This window comes from Pseudoliparis swirei, chromosome 5 (assembly GCF_029220125.1).
Source record: "Pseudoliparis swirei isolate HS2019 ecotype Mariana Trench chromosome 5, NWPU_hadal_v1, whole genome shotgun sequence".
Taxonomy (NCBI): domain Eukaryota; kingdom Metazoa; phylum Chordata; class Actinopteri; order Perciformes; family Liparidae; genus Pseudoliparis; species Pseudoliparis swirei.
This window is the reverse complement of record NC_079392.1, coordinates 3,399,860-3,419,725: the sequence shown is the minus strand read 5'-3', so window position 1 is coordinate 3,419,725 and position 19,866 is coordinate 3,399,860. Positions and strand designations below refer to the sequence as shown.

General features: G+C 41.6%; 1 protein-coding gene across 2 annotated transcripts in view; it reads left to right on the top strand.

Annotated features, from left to right (window-relative positions):
• Positions 1-1,480: 1,480 nt before the first annotated feature.
• pde4ba (phosphodiesterase 4B, cAMP-specific a) overlaps positions 1,481-19,866 on the top strand; it is a 111,523-nt gene continuing 93,137 nt past the window's right edge. For both annotated transcript variants that reach the window (XM_056413830.1, XM_056413829.1), the window contains exon 1: positions 1,481-2,200. In XM_056413830.1, the coding sequence (XP_056269805.1) occupies positions 1,992-2,200 (209 nt within the window). In that variant the 5' untranslated portion in view covers positions 1,481-1,991. The remainder of the gene's footprint in view (positions 2,201-19,866) is intronic.

Below are 19,866 nucleotides of genomic sequence, written 5' to 3'. Positions count from 1 at the left end.
ACATTTATGCCAATAAAGAAAATTGAATTGAATTGAATTGAATTGAGAGAGAGAGAGGGAAAGAGAGGGAGAGAGAGAGGGAAAGAGAGGAGGAAGGAGGAGAGAGGAGGAAGGAGGAGAGTGGAGGGAGGAGAGAGGAGGGAGGAGGGAGGAGAGAAGGAGGAGAGAGGGAGGGAGGAGAGAGGATGGTGGAGGGAGGAGAGAAAGGAGGGAGGAGAGAGGGAGAGAGAGAGAGGAGGGAGGAGAGAGGAGGGAGGAGGGTGGAGAAAGAGAGAGAGAGGAGGGAGGAGAGGGAGGAGAGAGGAGGGAGGAGGGTGGAGAATAAGAGAGAGAGAGAGGAGGGAGAGGAGGGAGGAGAGAGTGAGAGAGAGAGAGGAGGGAGGAGAGAGGGAGGAGAGAGGAGGGTGGAGAAAGAGAGAGAGAGGAGGGAGAGGAGGGAGGAGAGAGGGAGGAGAGAGGAGGGTGGAGAAAGAGAGAGAGAGAGAGAGAGAGAGAGAGAGAGGAGGGAGAGAGAGCGAGAGGAGGGAGAGAGGAGGGAGGAGGGTGGAGAAAGAGAGAGAGAGAGAGGAGGGAGAGGAGGGAGGAGAGAGAGAGAGAGAGGAGGGAGGAGGGTGGAGAAAGAGAGAGAGAGAGAGAGAGGAGGGAGGAGAGAGGGAGAGAGAGAGAGGAGGGAGGAGGGTGGAGAAAGAGAGAGAGAGGAGGGAGAGGAGGGAGGAGAGAGAGAGAGAGAGAGAGGGAGAGAGAGAGAGAGAGAGAGAGGGAGAGAGAGAGAGGGAGAGAGAGAGAGGGAGAGAGAGAGAGAGGCATGCTTAATGCTGTTAATCTGAGTCTGTTGACCTTTGCTGCTGCAGTGTGAATGTTTCCCTCTCTTGAAGCTCCGTTAAGCTGTATATTTATGATTATTTTTTATCTCAATTCCAATTTGCCTTTTTTTTATTACATATTTTTGTATTCATCTCTTGGCTTTGCACTCACCAGTCTGCCCCGCCAAAGTAAAGGTCACAACATTGTCAGCAACATGACCACAAATCCCTCCCCTGGCTGGCTAAAAAGAAGAAGAAGAAACAAATAATTAAATAAATAATAAACGGGACAACCTGTTACCGGGCCTGCCCGCCTGTCGTCACAACCACCAGCCAATCGCGGCCGGGCGGAGGCGTGTCCTGCGCTGGTTGCGTGGCTGCTCCGAGCTCCTTGTATTTATTCTGAATGAAACGAGAGAGAGAGAGAGAGAGTGAAGCCTCATCGCTCCGCTCCGAGCGAAGCGACGTCCGACTCGAGGCTCCAGCAGAGTTGGGAGAGAGAGGGCGGGGAGGGAAGGGCAGGGGGCGGCGTGGAGGAGGAGGAGGAGTGACTCCTGTGGCCACACGCCGGGGAGTGCCTTTTGCCGGGAGAAGGGATGGCTTGTTTGCAGAGGGGGGGGGGGGGGGGTTAGCCGAGCAGTTCTTCGTGGAGCTTGAGAGAGAGAGAGAGAGAGAGAGAGAGAGCAGTTTCAGCCCTTCTGAATCTTTCATAAGGGAAATCCTCCAACATCCCAGCTGCCTGCGAACAGGAGGGTGAGTGTGTGTGTGTGTGTGTGTGTGCTGAGGTGTGCACACACACACAGGGAAAGGAAGCCGAGTGAGAGAGCACTTTGCACACAGTGAGTGTGGAGAAGAGGAATTATTCCGTCCTGGAAGGAGCTTCTGATGTGACCTTGCTTCGGGGTGAAAAGAGAGGAACCGGTGATGAACAGAAGACCTGCAGGAAAAACACGGAGCGTCAGCGAAAAGGAAAGAGGATGAGGAGGGAAGGGGCAACACAAACAACAACAACAACAACAACAACAACAACAACAGGGTGTGTGTGTGTGAGCTGGCCTTTTCCTGGGTGAGGTAGCCTTTCTGGATAAAGCAAGAGGAGGAAGAGGAGGAGGAGGAACCAGCTGATGTGACTGAATTTGGACCCTGAAAAAGAGGACAAGAACGACTGGACTGGAGAGAGAGAGAGAGATGTCTTCCAACGAGCTGAACGTGGAGATGGACTCGTGCATCCGGACGTTCAAGGAGCACATGCACCTGGAGCTGGAGCCGCCCAGGATCCCAGGTGGGGGGGCGGCGGCCCCCAAGCTGTCGCCCAGGAGCTCGCCGCGTCTCTTCCGCAAGATCGTGGTCAACAAGAGCATCCGGCAGCGGCGGCGCTTCACCGTGGCTCACACCTGGTAAGAGGCCCGTGTGATGGGGAGGATGGGGGGGGGGGGGGGGGGATCGAGGGATGAGACAGAGGATCAGAAGAAGGAGAGAAGAGGTGGGGAAGGAAACTGGAGAGAGACTTCATTGCTGAGGGATGTGGTCACATTTAAGAAAGATGGCAAGGGACATTGGGGGAGGGGGGGACATGTAAGATGAGAGGTTTAAGGAGAAGTTATGGAGATAATGGAATAAGGTAGATGGTTAAGCAAGAGGAGGAGGAGGAGGAGGAGGAGGAGCTGTGCATGACCAGCTGATGTGACTGAATTTGGACCAAAAAAGTGGGCCGAATTTTTGAGGACAAGAAAGACTGGAGAGTGCAGGGATGAAGCGGGGTTGAGATGTAAAGAAAAGAGAGAGAGAGAGAGAAATCGAGGGATGAGAAGGAGTTAAAAGAGGGGGAAAGGGTACGGAGGTGAAGAGGAAAACTGGAGAGATTTAGTGGGACTTAATTGCTGAGGGATATGGGTCAAATGTAAGAAAGATGGCAAGTGACATTGGGTGGTTGGGAGAGAGGGAGGGGGGGGGAGATGGAGGTAGAAGGCAATAAGGGAGAGAATGAAAGTACAGGAAGAGAAGAAGAGGTCGACGGTTAAAGACGCTTCACCTCTTCTCACGAGACGGTCTGTGTCAGCGGGTTAGACGATGACATCATCAGAAACCACATTCTGACTCCCCCTGTCCTCCATTTTGATGAAGTGCATCACTGACATGCACCTGGGTGAAATGTGTGTGTGTGTGTGTGTGTGTGTTTTGGGTGGAGAGAGTAATACTGGAGGTGTGTTACGCAACCCGGTGGTCCTCAACCGTTTTCTTGGTCCCCACGACCCCCAATGAACGAGTCGATGTCTACACACACACATAACCAGTGGTGTATAAAGTACCCAAAAGTCATACTTGAGTAAAAGTAAAGATACTTGACTGGAAAATTACTCAAGTAAAAGTAAAAGTCACCTATGAGAATACTACTTGAGTAAAAGTATTAAAGTATCAGATTTTTTTTGTACTTAAGTATCAAAAGTAATTTTCTGATATTAAATGTACTTAAGTATTGAAAGTAAAAGTAAAAGTAAATGCTGTTAATAAAAAAAACAAAGGGTCAGAATGTTGAGAATTATGAAGTTTATTTGTTTGGGTGCTGTGGCGCCATGAACAAGGAGTATGAGCTCGGATGAACTTAGCAATATATGAATACTATGAAATTACTAAAATATAAAAACACGATTAACACAGAAAAAAGCAGAACCAAAAGTAACAACCAGAATCATCACTTTAAAGTGAAAAATGTCTTGTTCATCTTCAAAAGAAGTTGATTTTCAAAATGGACAGATTTCAGTGTCGCTCTTCTGGGGCTGAAGACGAGTCCTGCGATGCTGAAGAGCCGTTCACAGGCCCTGGTGCAGGTAGAGTGTGTCTAGCTTCACAGGCCCTGATGCAGGTAGAGTGTGTCTAGCTTCACAGGCCCTGATGCAGGTAGAGTGTGTCTAGCTTCACAGGCCCTGATGGTGCAGGTAGAATGTGTCTAGCTTCACAGGCCCTGATGCAGGTAGAGTGTGTCTAGCTTCACAGGCCCTGATGGTGCAGGTAGAGTGTGTCTAGCTTCACAGGCCCTGATGCAGGTAGAGTGTGTCTAGCTTCACAGGCCCTGATGCAGGTAGAGTGTGTCTAGCTTCACAGGCCCTGATGGTGCAGGTAGAGTGTGTCTAGCTTCACAGACAGCAGCACACAGTTGGGAAGCATTTCAGCAAGTCAACGTGATCCACGTCTCCATCCAGCTGTTTGCTGCTGTCATGCGCTTGAGATGACGAAGAAGAAGTCCTCTTCATCAGATGAACTGGACCTGGTGGCATCCCCTAGCTGCAGGGAGGGTTCTTCCATGTGCTGCTTGATGTAGTCCATTCCTGAAATAAAGTGAGAGTATTACAGACATGATAGAATTAATAACACTTCCTAACATGTCATGACCCCAACCTAAAGTTTTGTACAAAATAGTTTGTTTTAATTTGAAGTTTATACATTTAGTTTCATGCACTGTCCGTGCATCCAGAGTTGATTTGTGAATATGTACTTGTATCTCTGTAGTTAAACACAACAGTCCCAAATCAATATCGTCGCCATTACTGGACCGTCACTCTTATAATATGAATACAAATAATTATAATAATGCTGTAATGATTAGCATTATATTATAGCTAAGACGACTCAAATCAACAAATTCTCACAACTGTCAACACTTCTTCAGCTCATTAACTCGCTAGAGATCCGTCTACTCCACTCACGCTAATTGTCTCATTAATTGACGATAGCTAGCGAACGTTAGCCTAACATACAACATGCGTAGGACAATCAGACACCTGCCTCCCCCCCTCCTGCCAAAGATATATCGTACTCCAATCCTGAGGACAACACTGCTAGATATCTTAACAGGTTTATGATGACTAAACATTAACGTTGCGACTCATGGGATTCATCTTAATTTACCTCAATGTGTTTCCTGAGGTTGGTGAGTTGTTGAAGGCCATATCTCCGTAGCTTTCGGTCGGCATAAGAGGCACTTCATCCGGTAGGAAGAAACTTTCACTCCGACAAAAGAAACGTGTTCGCCCAAATATGGTCACGGACGCTCCTCTGATCCCCAACCTGGTGTTCGTGACGCGTTCAGGTGCGCTGCGGTGTGTTCCACAACAGTCCCCGATGTTTCTCATGATTATTTGTTTCCGTAGTAACGAGTAACGATACTGTTTCAGGTGAAATGTATCGGAGTAAAAGTACAAGTTTTCATTGCAAAATGTAGTGAAGTAAAAGTAAAAGTAAACAGAAATATAAGTAGTAAAATAAAGTACAGATACCCAAAAAAACTACTTAAGTAAAGTAACGAAGTACTTCTACTTCGTTACTATACACCACTGCACATAACACAACAACATGACATCGCAACATCGCACAACTTTGAAGAAGTCCAGAAGCTGTCTGCTTCGACGTATTCATCTGATATAAACCTCATTTTATTCGCATAATCTTTTGCACCCCGCCCTCTCCCCAAGTCTGGGATGGGAACGCTCGCCATGTTACGCAACGTATGGATTAGAGGCAATGAGAAAAAGAGCCTCTGGGATTTGACGACAAAGGCTGAAGGTGACTTTGAGTTTGTTCAAAGTCGGCGGCGGCGGACACGGATACTTTTGTTTTCCTGTGTTTCACGAGGCCGGCGAAGTTTTAAAAAATCCTCGTTTGCTAAAGAAATAAATTAGCATAAACCCCGTAAACACAGACGAGACGTCTTGTAAAACCTCGACATGTGTGGGAAGAGCTCGCCGCGGCTTGTCTTGAAATCTGTCTCTGTTGTTGGGAACAAAAGTCCAGATATGAATCTGCTTTTGAAAGATTACATCCTGTGTGTATGAATGTCTATATTTAGATTAGATTAGATAATCCTGTATTAGTCCCACAGTGGGGACATTTCAGGATCACATGCAGCGGGTGCACGTTAGAGCATTAATAGAAAAATAAAAATAAAACACAAAACACAATAACAATACAAAATACTAAGTACTAAAATACTAAATATAAACACAAGGCAGTGACCAAAGTGAATTTCCAGCAAGTTAAAGTGACCAGGAAAATGACCATGCTAAATTGGTGTGCAGTGTGTGTGCGTGTATGTGTGTGTGTGCGTGTGTGTGTGTGTTTTAGATGCACATATTGTAAATGTATGTTTATTTTCTCGGGGGTTCGTGTCTGTTTCTTGCTCCTCTCTTTCTGAGCAGACGGAGAGATTTTTATAGGGAGGGCTGTGGGGATGTGTGTGTGTGTGTGTGTGGGGGGGGGGGGGGGGGCAAATGGCTTCATTTCAAAACCATTACAGATGTCAGTTGTGATCCAGGTCCGTGACAACACCCTGAATGATGATAACCGTGAGTCCAACCCATTTCAACAACAAAAAAGAAAGACAGAACCATGCTGACGTCTACGGGCTCAGTGTGATGCTTCAGGAGTGATGGGCTAAGAGCTAAAAATGGAAATGGGGGGGGGGGGGGGGGAGCAGACACGACGAGAAAGGGACCGAAGGGAAACATCAATCAGGACGGCGAGGATGCAACGAGGGAGATAACGGCCACGAGCAGCTGGTGTTTTAAAAACGTATTGCTCGTGCTTGTTTTGAGGCTCACCCGACATGTAGGTGATAGATAATAACAAAGGTATTAATCCCATAGCATTATTCTTTTTGCCCTTAAAAAATATGTAAATAATCACCTGTTCTGAGAATCCTTCAGGGTTCGTTTGTCTTGCCACGAGAGGAAAATGATTATTTTTTAAACAAAATGACGGATATGAATATGTCCGGTCTTTTCTACTGTTGGATAAATGACAAAAAAAGAGTTGTAAATGAGTTATAAATGTAGTGGCAGGACTGTATTGAGTTAGGACCCCCTTGTAAATCCACCCTGTAGGTCCCATTGGAACCACTGGTTTAGATTATTATGATTATTATATTATGATTATTATATTATCATTATTATATTATGATTATTTTTACCGGTCTCTGTCTTGGTCTGGGCTCAAATGAAGAATTAAGCTGATTCTGAGGAAAAAAAAGTGTTATCTGATTCATTATCTGCCCTTAAATCTAAAATATTGTGCACACACACACACACACACACACTTTAATCTATAGCCAGACAGACGTACGACATGATTCTCTCTCTCTCTCTCTGCTGATGAACTTCTGACCCGCCGGCTCAGACAAAGAGGTTCTGTTGGAGCTGTTGACTTCTCCCCTCGTCGCCTGTTTCTGTCTCTTTTACGCTCTCTCTCTCTTTGAGGAGCTCTGTGAGTCTTTTAGAAGCTTCAGGGTTTCTGTCTGCTTCTTCCAATCTCAGTCTTCTCTTTTTCTTCTTCTCGTTTTTTCCGTGTATTTCTTTGTTTCTTTTCCTTTTCTTTTCTGTGGTCTTTCTCCTCTTTTGCGCTCCAACAGCATCGCACCGTGTTACACCTTTGACGTCTTAAGGCGTACAGGGGAGGACGATTCCATATTTTTTTTAGGAGGGAATTTCTGCCCCATTGTATGAAATCCAGGAGCATTTAAAAATAAATTGGGGGCAGTTTTTTAAACTTGTGAAATAACCTTTAACCTTTGTTTAAAAATAATAAATATACATATTTAGGCTTAAAGTATATGAGCAACTGTCATAAAATGGCAATAATAAGACTATTAGGCAATAATAAGACTATGAGGCAATAATAAGACTATAAGGCAATAATAAGACTATTAGGCAATAATAAGACTATTAGGCAGTAGTCTACAGATTAAAAGTGTTTTCTTGGATTTTTTAAAACAAAAAACAAACATAAAACATAAATCAGACAATCATATTCAACTGTATTCTTATTTCTTCATGGTTATGTATTCTTAATTTGTTCTCTAAACAACCATTAACAATTATAACTTATTTCTTAGTTTTTTTATAATTCAAAATTAGATTTACTGATTTTTTGTGTGTGTGTACAGTACAGGCAGTACAGATAGAACACACACAACACAGAACAAAAATAAAACACTTTTAAATTATCTTAATTCTGGGGGCATTTATTGCCCCTCTTCTCTTGATATCAGGGGCAAAATTATATTTCTTCAGTTTTGCCCTTTGCCCCGGTGTGTTTCCGATGCTGAAGGCGTACGACCGCTTTGTTTTCCACATGAAATACACACATACATATATATATATAAATATTTATATATATATATATATATATATATATATACTGCATGTAAACTAACACCTAAACTAAAGACAATCACGCCTACAAATCTGTGAAATGTAAAAAACATTTTAAATAGTTATTTCTATCTACAGCTACAATGGAAAAGCTTTATAAGATGACGTCCTCTCGTGTGTTGACGTCTCTCGGATGTGAGCGATGCTAGAGGAGGCCACAGAGACAGAAAAGAGGAAATGTTGTGTGTGTATATTTAGAACGAGGGAGTCTCATTTACCACGGAGGAGTCAAAGAAAACAAACCAGAGGTCGCTCTGCACACAGAGGGTTATTTACTTTAGCCTGAATATCAACCTAAATATCCGTCACCCCCGCTCTATTCTGTCAAAGCACACAAGCTGCTATTGACTTGTTTCTTTCCCCCAAAGTCGTCGTTATATACGGACGCCAGGGAAGGCTTAACGTGATTATTGTTTTGTTCTTTCTCTGGCCCGTGTCTTTTATTGCCAACCGCTCACTCGAGGAAGAGATGGATGGGAACAAAAGAGAAGATCATTTCATTACGGTGGAAATGGCTAAAACGTCTTTAAATATGTTACGACATCACGTTGTAGTACAAATACAAATAGAGTCTGCTCGTCTCTTTCTACTCTACTATTTTGTCTTTTTAAATTGAAGTATAATGTTCTTCGAGTTCTGGGGACGAAGCCCACTGAGACCCGTATTGACTCCGAATTTCTTAATTAACACCAAAGTGCAGAAACAAAGGGGCGGTTGGGTGCAATTTACCAAATACTGAGCCTGTTGGATGTATAGATACCAGCAAATGTGTTTTGGTTTTTGAAGAGACAGGAAATTAAATCTTTACAATGAAGTTTGATTTAGCGTTGACTCTGGCGGTCCCTGTGGTGAGAGGCGGTAGTGTTTTGCGAGCGCCTGATTTCCTTTTATTGACGTGGAAAGAGCCGATCTTCTTGCCGATGCTCTCGTTATTTAGTTGTTTAGGTTTGCTTTGCGGCATCGGTATTAATTTGAGACTGTTTTATAAGCAATTCAAAGTGAACTAACTAAACTAACTTTAATTAAAGTCAGTTAGTTTGTGGAAAAAAAGGCAAAAACCCAATTGGTCGCTTTTTCGCCGCATTCAAAGTGCTTATTGTCTCACATGTAGAACCTTATAGAACCAAGTTACAGTTTGACTTTGGATGTATTAATTTTTTTTGTTTTATATATAAAAAAAATTAATACAAATGCAATGGAAACGGAAAGAAATGTTGATAAAAATGTACCTAATAATTCCACGGTACCGTGTAGTAACATGTTAGATCATCTCAAACGGTAGCCAGCGTTGCAGGTATATTCTAACATGCAATTCAACATAGTACAGTGACATAGTACTCCTCCTCCTCCCCCTCCTCCTCCTCCTCTTCCTGACTCGCTTCAGCACCCTCCATCTCTCTCTCTCCAATCTCCCAGCACCGAACCAGTCGAGCAGAAAGTTAACTTATTACTGATGGGTGGAGGAGTAGGCTGGCTGATTGTGTGTGTGTGTGTGTGTGTGTGTGTCTGTGTGTGTACACTCTCCTCCGTGCTTGTTAACATGTCTGTGTGTAGTTATCTTGGCTAGGATTTGGATGCAAGGGATGAATACCTCATGCGTGATAATTTACAAGTTGTATGCATGTTTTTTATTATATAGAAAAATATATAAAAACTAAGTAAAAAAATATAAATACAAATAATTGTAAATTAATAAAGCAATAAGGAAGACGGAGAAACAATTTGCAAATTAACTAATAAACAAAGCAATTGGTAAGACACTTAGTACTATCTATCTGTTGATTTCATAACCATCTTATTAAATAGATGGCTGATTACATCTACATCCACTAATAATGCAACATAAGGGATGCATGAATGTGACATGAAGCAACTGGAATGCTCTTAGCACATGCATGTCTTTACGTTAGCGTGTGCGTGTTTTGAGGGCGCTGGTCAGTATTGAGATATTAGATTCATTATTAATAATGTTAAATAAAAATAATGGCGCTTTAAGCTACCGTATACAGATAGACTTTCAACTAAAATAGGTCCCAGCACAGAACCTTGTGGAACTCTGCGACTAACTTTTGGTGTGCATGGAGGATTCATCGGTTCCTTTCGTGCCAATCAAATGTTCTATAGGCTATTATCTGTACTAGGATGTGATGGTCAATGCAGCACTGAGGTCTAACAAGACATGGACTCAGTCTGCCTCTGTGCTCTGCACTTTAAATCCTTACGATAAATCCTCAAATATACGATTGTTACGTCACTGATTTGCTTTCTTAAGGATCTTAGAGAGAAAGGGGAGGTTAGAGGTCGGTCAATACTTAGTCCTAGCATCCAGGAAACATGGGGAAACACATGTGTCTTCATTATATATGTTCATCCCCTTTCTTCATCCACTTTTTACTACCCAACAATCTCTTTTTGCCATTCGACCTCGATAATTTGGTGCATTTGATGCTGCAGAAGCCCTTTGGAGGTAGTTGATGGAGTCATGTGGGACCATGCATCTTATCAACCTACGCTTGTTTTTTTGGGCAGCTAAAACTGCACATGTTGTCATTGACATATTCCTGTGAGTCAGCAAGCATGTCTTCATCTGTGACATGCAAATAAAAGATTTATGTCTGCTTGCATACCTTCATCCTTCTACAGCTGTGCCTATATACCTATTACTTTTGACTGTGTGTGTTTTGGCCGTGTGTGTGTGTGTGTGAGGTAGCAGCTGTATATTCTTTTCAGCCCATTATGGAACAGCACAAGCATTCATTAAAAAGAGCTCTCCAGCACCATTTGTACGGGCTGCAGTCGGCAGAAAGCAACAATATATGTATTTCCTCTTGCTGGCTTTTCTCCTTCGGTCTGCGTTAAGAAAAAAGAGAAAAATAGCAATTATTCTCCACTTGATTGCCGTCTGTCACGCTGACTGAAAGGAACTTTGTCTGCTTCCTTTTTTATTCTGCTGGCAACAATGTGCAGCGATGCAGAAGTGGACTGGAGCTGCATTGAGCTTTATCTTGTCCAATGAGCTCAGGCCGGCTGAAGTTATTGTGGCCGAAAGTTATTTAGAAGTTGTTTTGACTGTGCATGAATTGACAAAATTACATGTTTGTTCATCTGCAAACAACTTAACACCAACTATATGTTTTATAATGTGTGATCTTTCACTTTGTGATGTGTTTCTAAGCACTGAGAAGCTCTAGTATTTCCAATTTAAATGAGAAATATATATATATACATTATATACACAAATAAAGAACATGAATTCACTCGAGGTTCTTCGTTTGAGACACCATTCTAGGTTTTTAAGGAAATGGTTCTTTAAAGAACCCTGGTTTGAAAGGTTCTTTGTGGAACCAGAAATGGTTCTTCTATGGCATCACTCTGAAGAACCATTTTTGGTTCCAGATGGCACCTCCATGTTTCTGTGTGTAGGAATGTGTGTCTACCTACTCGCAGCAGAGTCTGTGACTCGATGCATCCACAGTGTGTCCATCTGTTCCTCCGTGTGTGTGTGTGTGTGTGTGTGTGTGTGTGTGTGTGTGTGTGTGTGTGTGTGTGCGCCCTGTCTTATTGACTCATTGTCACCACAGGCCTATGGGGAAACCACCACCGACTCACTTTCAGAGATGCAGTGTGTGTGCGACGCGGAGAGTGTGTGTGTGTGCGTGTGTTTACACGTAAACTGATGTGAATAAAATTGGACTTCTAGAAAGGCTGAAAGGTTTAGTGTTAGTTTGTGCTCAGGGATGAAAGGATTGTTGTGCATTGTTTGTGTGTGTGTGTGTGTGTGTGTGTATATATGTGTGTGTGTGTCTGTGTTTTAGAGAGAGACAGTAAACCAGGGAGATTATATGGAGGAGATTGTTTTTGACCAAATACTTACTCTTTTTATTTAAAAACACCTTTGGGTCAAGAGCTAAACTTTTGGTAAACAAAGTGAGATATTTAATATATATAATGAATTGTCTTCGCCAGGATGTCCATGCAATCGAACAATATAACTAAGCTTTTAGTTTGTTTAGCTACCAGCTAATATAGCTAACAGCTAATGGAGATAACAGCTAATGGAGCTACCAACTAATTATATTAAATAACATTCAGTTGATTTTATAAAGCCCTATATCACAAATTACGAATATGCCTCAGTGGGCTTTACAATCTGTCTAATGGAGCTAACAGCTAATGGAGCTAATAGAGCTAACAGCTAATGGAGCTACCAGCTAATGCAGCTACCAGCTAATGGAGCTAACAGCTAATAGAGTTAACAGTTGATGGAGCTAACAGCTCACGGAGCTACCAGCTAATAGAGCTAACAGCTAATAGAGCAAACAGCTAATGTAATTAACAGTTGATGGAGCTATCAGCTAATGGAGCTACCAGCTAATGGAGCTACCAGCTCATGGAGCTAACACCTGATGGAGTTACCAGCTAATTCAATTCAGTTTATTTGATATAGCCCAATATCACAAATTATGAATTTGCCTCAGTGGGCTTTACAATCTGTCTCATGGAGCTAACAGCTAATAGAGCTACCATGTGTTCGGCTTTTTGCTGTGTTAAATAATAAAAATATGAGAGCCATATGTCCAGCGTTTATCCATGCTGTCATGTTGGCAGTGAAATGTTGGTACTATATTCACATCCAAAATTCTCTCTCTCTACCTCTTGACGCTCCCAGTGACTGAATTGGGCACCCATGGGTGCGTTCATTTCGTCAGATCACCCATTTGAAAGTGTCCCACTTCACATTGACAAATGTCCCCGGGCTAGACGATATGTCTTGAAATAACATCTGGATATTTTCATATTTTCTCTAAAAAAGGGTTTAAATGTAACTATTTGATGCGTGATCATACCCGTCTGATCAAATAAAGAAGACTAATCTCAATTTAGAGGGAACACAGCTGGTTATGACATGTTAGAGGGCTTATGGCTTTGGAGGAGGCCTAAAGGAATGGGCTGTCAGCAGCTTAGGCAGGAGGCATTGGACACTACATACATTCACCCTGGCAGGCAGCAGACTTTCCCTCACACATGCATAGCTCTGTTACTCTTTTCTTTAGTTGAAGTCGCTACATCCCAACAGCAGAACGCCGTGGTTAAATTAGAATTTAACGCCAATATCGGAAGCGAGGGAAACGTGATTGCGGACGGTGGGGAAACACACTGTACCAGTTTTAAATATTAATTAAAATGTTGTAACTAAAAGGCTAAAAAAGGTTGAGATGAACACAAAGAAACACCATTTTACTCTTTTTTCTATGCTTTGTAACATCGGGCGTTTCATTCATGCTGTTTTTCACCTCTCTCTCTCGCTCTCTCTCTTTAGGCTCAGTCCATCTCTGTTCATTACCTCCTGCTCTCCAGCGGTGTTTGTTTAGTTAGTGTCACATTGATTTATACACTCGCTAAAAACTGTGAGAGGTCTTTTTCATAAACTGGTCTGACTTCATTAATGAGTCTGGTTCCCTGCACACCCAGCATGAGTAGAGCCACTTTGTGTATTCATATCCACGATATACAGTATATATATCTAAATATATATATATATAGATATATATATATATACTGTATATATATATATATTTGGACCCGTCCATATTTTTCAGCTGCATAGAAAAAAAGAAGCTCAGCAGCCATTTTTAACTTATGTTTTGTATTAATTTGTTTACAGTTCTTTTGTTGTAAGTATTCTAATGTTCTATTTATTACACACACACACACACACACACAACTGGACTATTGACCGGGCTTAATCCCAGCCACCTATTAGGCAGCAGTCTGTGGTCTGTGGACTAAGTGGATTTGCTGAGGCCAGCTGGAAGGGGGCCTTTCTGTTTGCTCTAGTTCTCTCCACTCGATGGAAAACGTCATAACTCGGCGGCATGCGGGTCAGACTTCATATCGTAAAAAAAACATTCCGGGGTTTGGCGGTGAAAACACACACAGAGAGAAACGCAGAACACACACGTTTAGAGAGGCGAAGCCGACTGTACACACGCGGAGCCTGTAGGTTGATGTCAAGGTGGAACATATATAGATTTGTACAAATGTATTTGAGCCTTTTTAACGTGAACAAACACTCCTTTTCTTAAACAATAGACTCAGTGTTATTCCTTCTTCTATATGCACGTTAATCCTAAAACAAATCCTTGACCTTTTACTAAAAACCTCATCTAGTCACAGAGAATCTTAGAAATGGGTGTTGTATAAAATGGTGGCGTGAATGTATTTTAAAAAAACTTGTTTTGGTGTTCAGAGTAAATACACACGTAATGAAAGTAAAAAATAAAAAATAAAGTACGAATGAGGTCCAGTAGTGTCTCATCTCTGTGAATCTGTACATGTCTTTATCTCGGTCTGTTTGGGTCCCCACAGGAGCCCTCCTCTGGCCTGTAACCTTCCAGATTATTCCATGGGGGGGTGGGGGGGGGGCTCTGAGCCAATGAGTTTGGCATTTGAAGGTCAGTTGTCCAGAACCACAGGGGGGCCACGAACTACTGTTCCGACTACATGGCAGATGATGGTCTCAAACACCAATGTTTACACTTTAAACTCACCTCCTTCATGTCGGGTGGTCTTAATGGTCCTCAGCCTCACAGAGATATTATAAAACACGGTTTAATTAAAGTTTTTTTCCTCCTCCGATGTGAGGTCCTGCATGTGTACAGATAGTAAAGCCCTCTGAGGCACATTTGTAATTTGTGATTTTCTTTTTTTGGGGGCTATACAAAATTAACTGAATTGAATTCAGTTCCTCGTGGCCAGCCAGTTAATGAAAAGTCTGAAGAATACTTTCATCCCTTCCAGCTCTACTGTGACCAGAAATAAGCAATATTTCATTCCCTTTCTCTCTCTATCTGCTCGTTTCTTGTCGCGTCTCTTTCTAAAACCCCCTAACCCTCCAAAAAGCAAAACAAGATAAGCAAGGAAAGAAAGCAAAACACCTATTTCCCAAAATGTCAAGCTCAGCCTTTTTGAAACATCTCTCACTCCCAGTTTGAATCCCCTGCTTGTTATTATGTTTCTTATGTTATTTTGGTACTAATAGTATTTTTTTTTAAAGCCAGACTTTTTTTCGTCAAGCTATTTTCTTATTTTTTACATGTGTATCCTTATGTGATAATTCATATGTTTATTTGTCATTTGTTATTATAATTAATAATAATAATAATGATGCATTTATTTAATTTACATGATTTAATTAATTTACATAATTAAAACATCCTAAAATCTATCAAATTAAAATAAATACTATTATAATAAATAAACAATAAATAAAAGCTAAAAGAACATTGAGCACATAATCACACATTAAAAGCAGAATAATTTAATTATTTAATTATTTTTGCTGTCCTTTCTGCACTAAGCCTCTGCTTAACTTGACTTTATTTGATATTATGGACATAATGATTCATTAGAAAATGCTCAATAACTAGATGCACTGTGTTAAGTGCTGATTTACAACCCCATTAAAGATAAAAAATACATCCCCTAATACTCCTGCCTGTTGTGAACAAAGCTCCTTTTCTTCTCTCCATGATATTTGACTCCCTCCTTATTCCTCCTTATGATGGATGATGCATCATTAATCACATGTTTTATCTCTCATCGCTGGCACAACCACACACACACACACATCACGGGCACTGGGAGGAATCCATGTGCATATGGCTGTTTACTTTATTTGTTGTTATTATTAACACGATGAGATTTATGTTTGATTTATGTTCGTGTTTTTCTGTCCTTGTCTGATTGTTCGTATAGTTGTCACGCTGTTGTGTAATTTTCATGCATTTGTTGTTGTTTTTTCGTTGTCTGGTCATGTGTAACTTGTAAAAACTTTAAATCAAATTATCGAAAGAAAGAAGATGAGATTTTCTTTTCGCTTCGACAGTTCTGCATTTTTTTTCAATTCCTTTTCATTTTCATATAAAACCACGAGGACAGACATTGTCAGACAGCAGCGGTGACGTGGACGTCACGTGTGTCTCTTCTTCCGCTTGACGACTTCATCGTCAAGCTCAACACAAATGACCTGATTCTACTTTGCGGTGGAGCTCAGAGGATATTTCATCCCAATCTCACTCTCTTTCACTCTATTTCCTCTCATTTCCACCTCCCGGCCCTCTGGGCAACAACGGCCTCCCTCTCCTCTCCAATCCATCAGGGCCTCTACATCCGCTCCGCCGGGCTCATCGACTTCACGTCGTGCATGCTGTTTAATAACGGTTATCTTAATTGAAATCAATAGAGATTTATATATATATATAAATAAGTGACAGTAGGCTCTGGGTGGTGGCAGCTCCTCCTCCTCCTCCTCCTCCTCCTCCTCATCCTCCTCCTCCTCCTCCTCCTCATCCCTTCTGTTGGTGCTCGTCTGTCTCACTGTGAGAGAAAAAAGAAGAGAAAAAAAGCCTTAGTGACATCGTGCTTGTTTTTCTCTCTCTGCTTGTCTTCGGTGGTTTGTTAGCGGAGACAGACAGAGGGAAGATGGGAGGGAGGCGTGATGGCATGTGACAAAAGGTTGCGTGCCAGATTGCCGGGTACACAGTATGTGCCTGAGTCATACGAGACGCCGTCAAACCCCACGGTTCATAACACAGTTTATTACACAGTTTATAACATGTTCTCCAGCCGCAGGAGGGATTGTGAAGATCATTCTGCAGTCGGGATGAAGAATTGTGGTCGAATCTCTTTTGACTATCGATGGTTCTCACTGCACATGATTGGCTGTCCTTTAGTAACAGGTCAGTCGAGATCTGCATTCAGCTCCTATAAATATTGTGTGTGTATATTGTATATATGTATTGTATATAATATATATATACACAATATATATAATATATATACACAATATATATATATTTAATATATATATATTATATTAACAATATATATGTGTATATACAACATAGAATATACATATATGCAATATATATTATATGTATATATTATATATATATTGTATATATATATACTATATATATATATACAATATATATATATATGTTGTATATATACATATATAAGCGTCTTTGAGTACTATGAAAAGCGCTATAGAATTTTTTTTATGTATTATAAATATATATGTTGTATATATACATATATATATTGTATACATCATATATATATTATATTATATGTTATATATATGGTGTATATATATTATATATAATATATGTATACAATATATATACAATATATATGTTGTATATATACATATTTATATAGTATATATATTATATATATAATAAATATATAATATATATAATATACATATATATATACACAATATATAAGATATATATATATATATATTATGTATATATATATACTATATTATATATATATATATATATACATCAGGGATCAGCTTGCTTCCCTTAAACTTGCCTTGCAAATGACTAAAATTGTCTTTGAGGTCACTCATGACGTGCGTGTTCTTTCTTTCTTCATTTTAATGCAAATCGTTTTGGGTCATAATTAAATAAACCTCGTCACGTTTACGTCTCTTGACGCTCGACTCTCCCGAAACTGAAATGTGACACTTGGAGGCAGCGTCACGCTGCTCGTCGGCAGCCCGGCCTGTTGCCCAGAGACGGCACATCTTTTATTTAATTCATGAGCAGTGTCATGTTGTTGAGTAAATACATGAATAAGTAGAGCAGACAGGTATGATGTCAGGTCAAACCAATTACACCTGCACCCAATGAACACACTGCTCCTGGTGCCTTCACATCCAACAATTCTAGAGAGAGAGAAAGTGTGTGTGTGTGTGTGTGTGTGTGTGTGTGGCAGGGATTTATGCATGAGTGTTATTGATGTACATCTACTCTACTGGGCTGCATATGTGTCTGTGTGTTAGTGGTTGTGTGTGTGTGTGTGTGTGTGTGTGTGTGTGTGTGTGGTAGTAGAGGAAACGAGCCAAATGAATGAAGTATACAATCCCTCCCTGGGAGGATATAAGTCTGATGTTACCAGTTATTTTTGGGTTGTTTGGGTCTCTCTCTCTCTCTCTCCTCACGTGTTTTTTTGTGCTACGTTTAGATAATTTGCATCCTCTGTCAGCAGTGACGCAGGATGTCGGCAGGATTTGATTGATGTAAAGTCGGGGGGGGGGGGGGGGGGGGGGGTTAGCGGGAGCAGTGGGAGAGGTGTGTGTGTGTGTGTGTGTGTGCTGCTAAATTATAGAAACACAAGCAATGTGCACACACACACACAGATTCTTTAAGCTTCTGGACTATTTAATAGGATTAATGGTGTGTGTGTGTGTGTGTGTTTAGCACGTGATTTATGAGAAGATATGCAAATACTTTGCCCATAATGTTGCCTAATTGCTCGTGTCGTTGTTTGAGTGTGTGTGTGTGTGTGTGTGTATGCGTGTGAGTGTGTGTGAATCGGGGATGAGTCATAAAATGAGACATGGCTGGTGGTCAGTGGTCTTGTATGGACACTTAGCCATCACGGTGTGTTGGTCTTGCTGGACTTGGGGGTGGAGCTTAAGGCCATAAAATGAAATATACAGAAATATAAACAAGAACACACACACACACACAAACGCACACACACGCACAAACACACACACGCAAACACACCTACACACACACGCAAACACACACACACACACCTACACACACAGATACACACACACACACACGCACACGCACGCACACACGCACACACAAATGCACACACACGCACGCACAAACACACACACACACCTACACACACAGACACACACACACACACACACCCTTCCGCCCCTCCGACATCAGGAAATTGATTTGTCTTTTTGGGAGTTTGGCCTTTTCTTCCTCACGTCCGACAAACACATGACCTGGTTACCGTTGCCACGGCAACAACCCGATTGATTGGAATTCCGACCGAATGGGATCTTTTTCAGTAAAAGCCTCAGGGACATTATCTATTGTGTTTCTCGTGCAAATGTAATTCTTAAAGGTTTTACATAAAAACATGTTGAGACGTATACAATGAAAATAAAATACAAATGTAAGAAAGAAGAAGAAGAACAAAAGATCCGACAGACACGAGAACAATAACTTAAGTATTCTAAAGAATTAGCTGATATTAAGATTCCTCATTCCTAAGCACCCCTCCCCCTCCTTCTACCCCTCGGGTGGAGCCCACACCCCACGTGTGTGTGCAGTGTGCCAGCATTGTGTTATAATTAGGGCTGTCAGCGTTAACGCGTTAATCTATGCGATTAATTTGGCCGCGTTAACGCACTAAAATATTTTAACGCAATTAACGCAAGTTTTTTTTTTTTTTTTTTAAACCGCGGCAGTACGGTTTGACACTGTTTCCGTTTTTAAAACAATCATTTCTCCGCGAAAATAAGGAGCAGAAATCAGTTTAACTCGTGGATGAATCAGTCGGGTTTCCTCCTGCTCTCCTTCCTCCCGTCTCCCCCTCTGATACACAGAGGAACGGAGGGCGACGTGTCGGGACGCGGCGCGGAAATAACTCGTCACACGAAACCTTCACCGTGATTGGTCAATCCGTTGTCTGTCAACATTTCGGGGGGGAAAAAACCCAATGAACACTCAGTAAATCACAAAGGACCTCCCACCTCACAGGTTAGGCTCATTTAGCAGCCTGTCAGTCAGAGAACCAGAGGACACGGCGCGAGGACAATGAGGCTCATTTCAGAGCTGAGATTGTTCTGGAATGTTTGATGTATAACACGTGGGGGGGTGTCACATGCAAAAGACTTTAAACGGTGAATTTAATTTATTTTGTAAAATGTATTAAATGCCCCCAGCCTCCAGAGGGTTAACGGGACATATGTGAATGTCAGTCAGTTACCAAGGCCACTGGTTCTGCTGCTGTTCAATGTTAAAGATGAC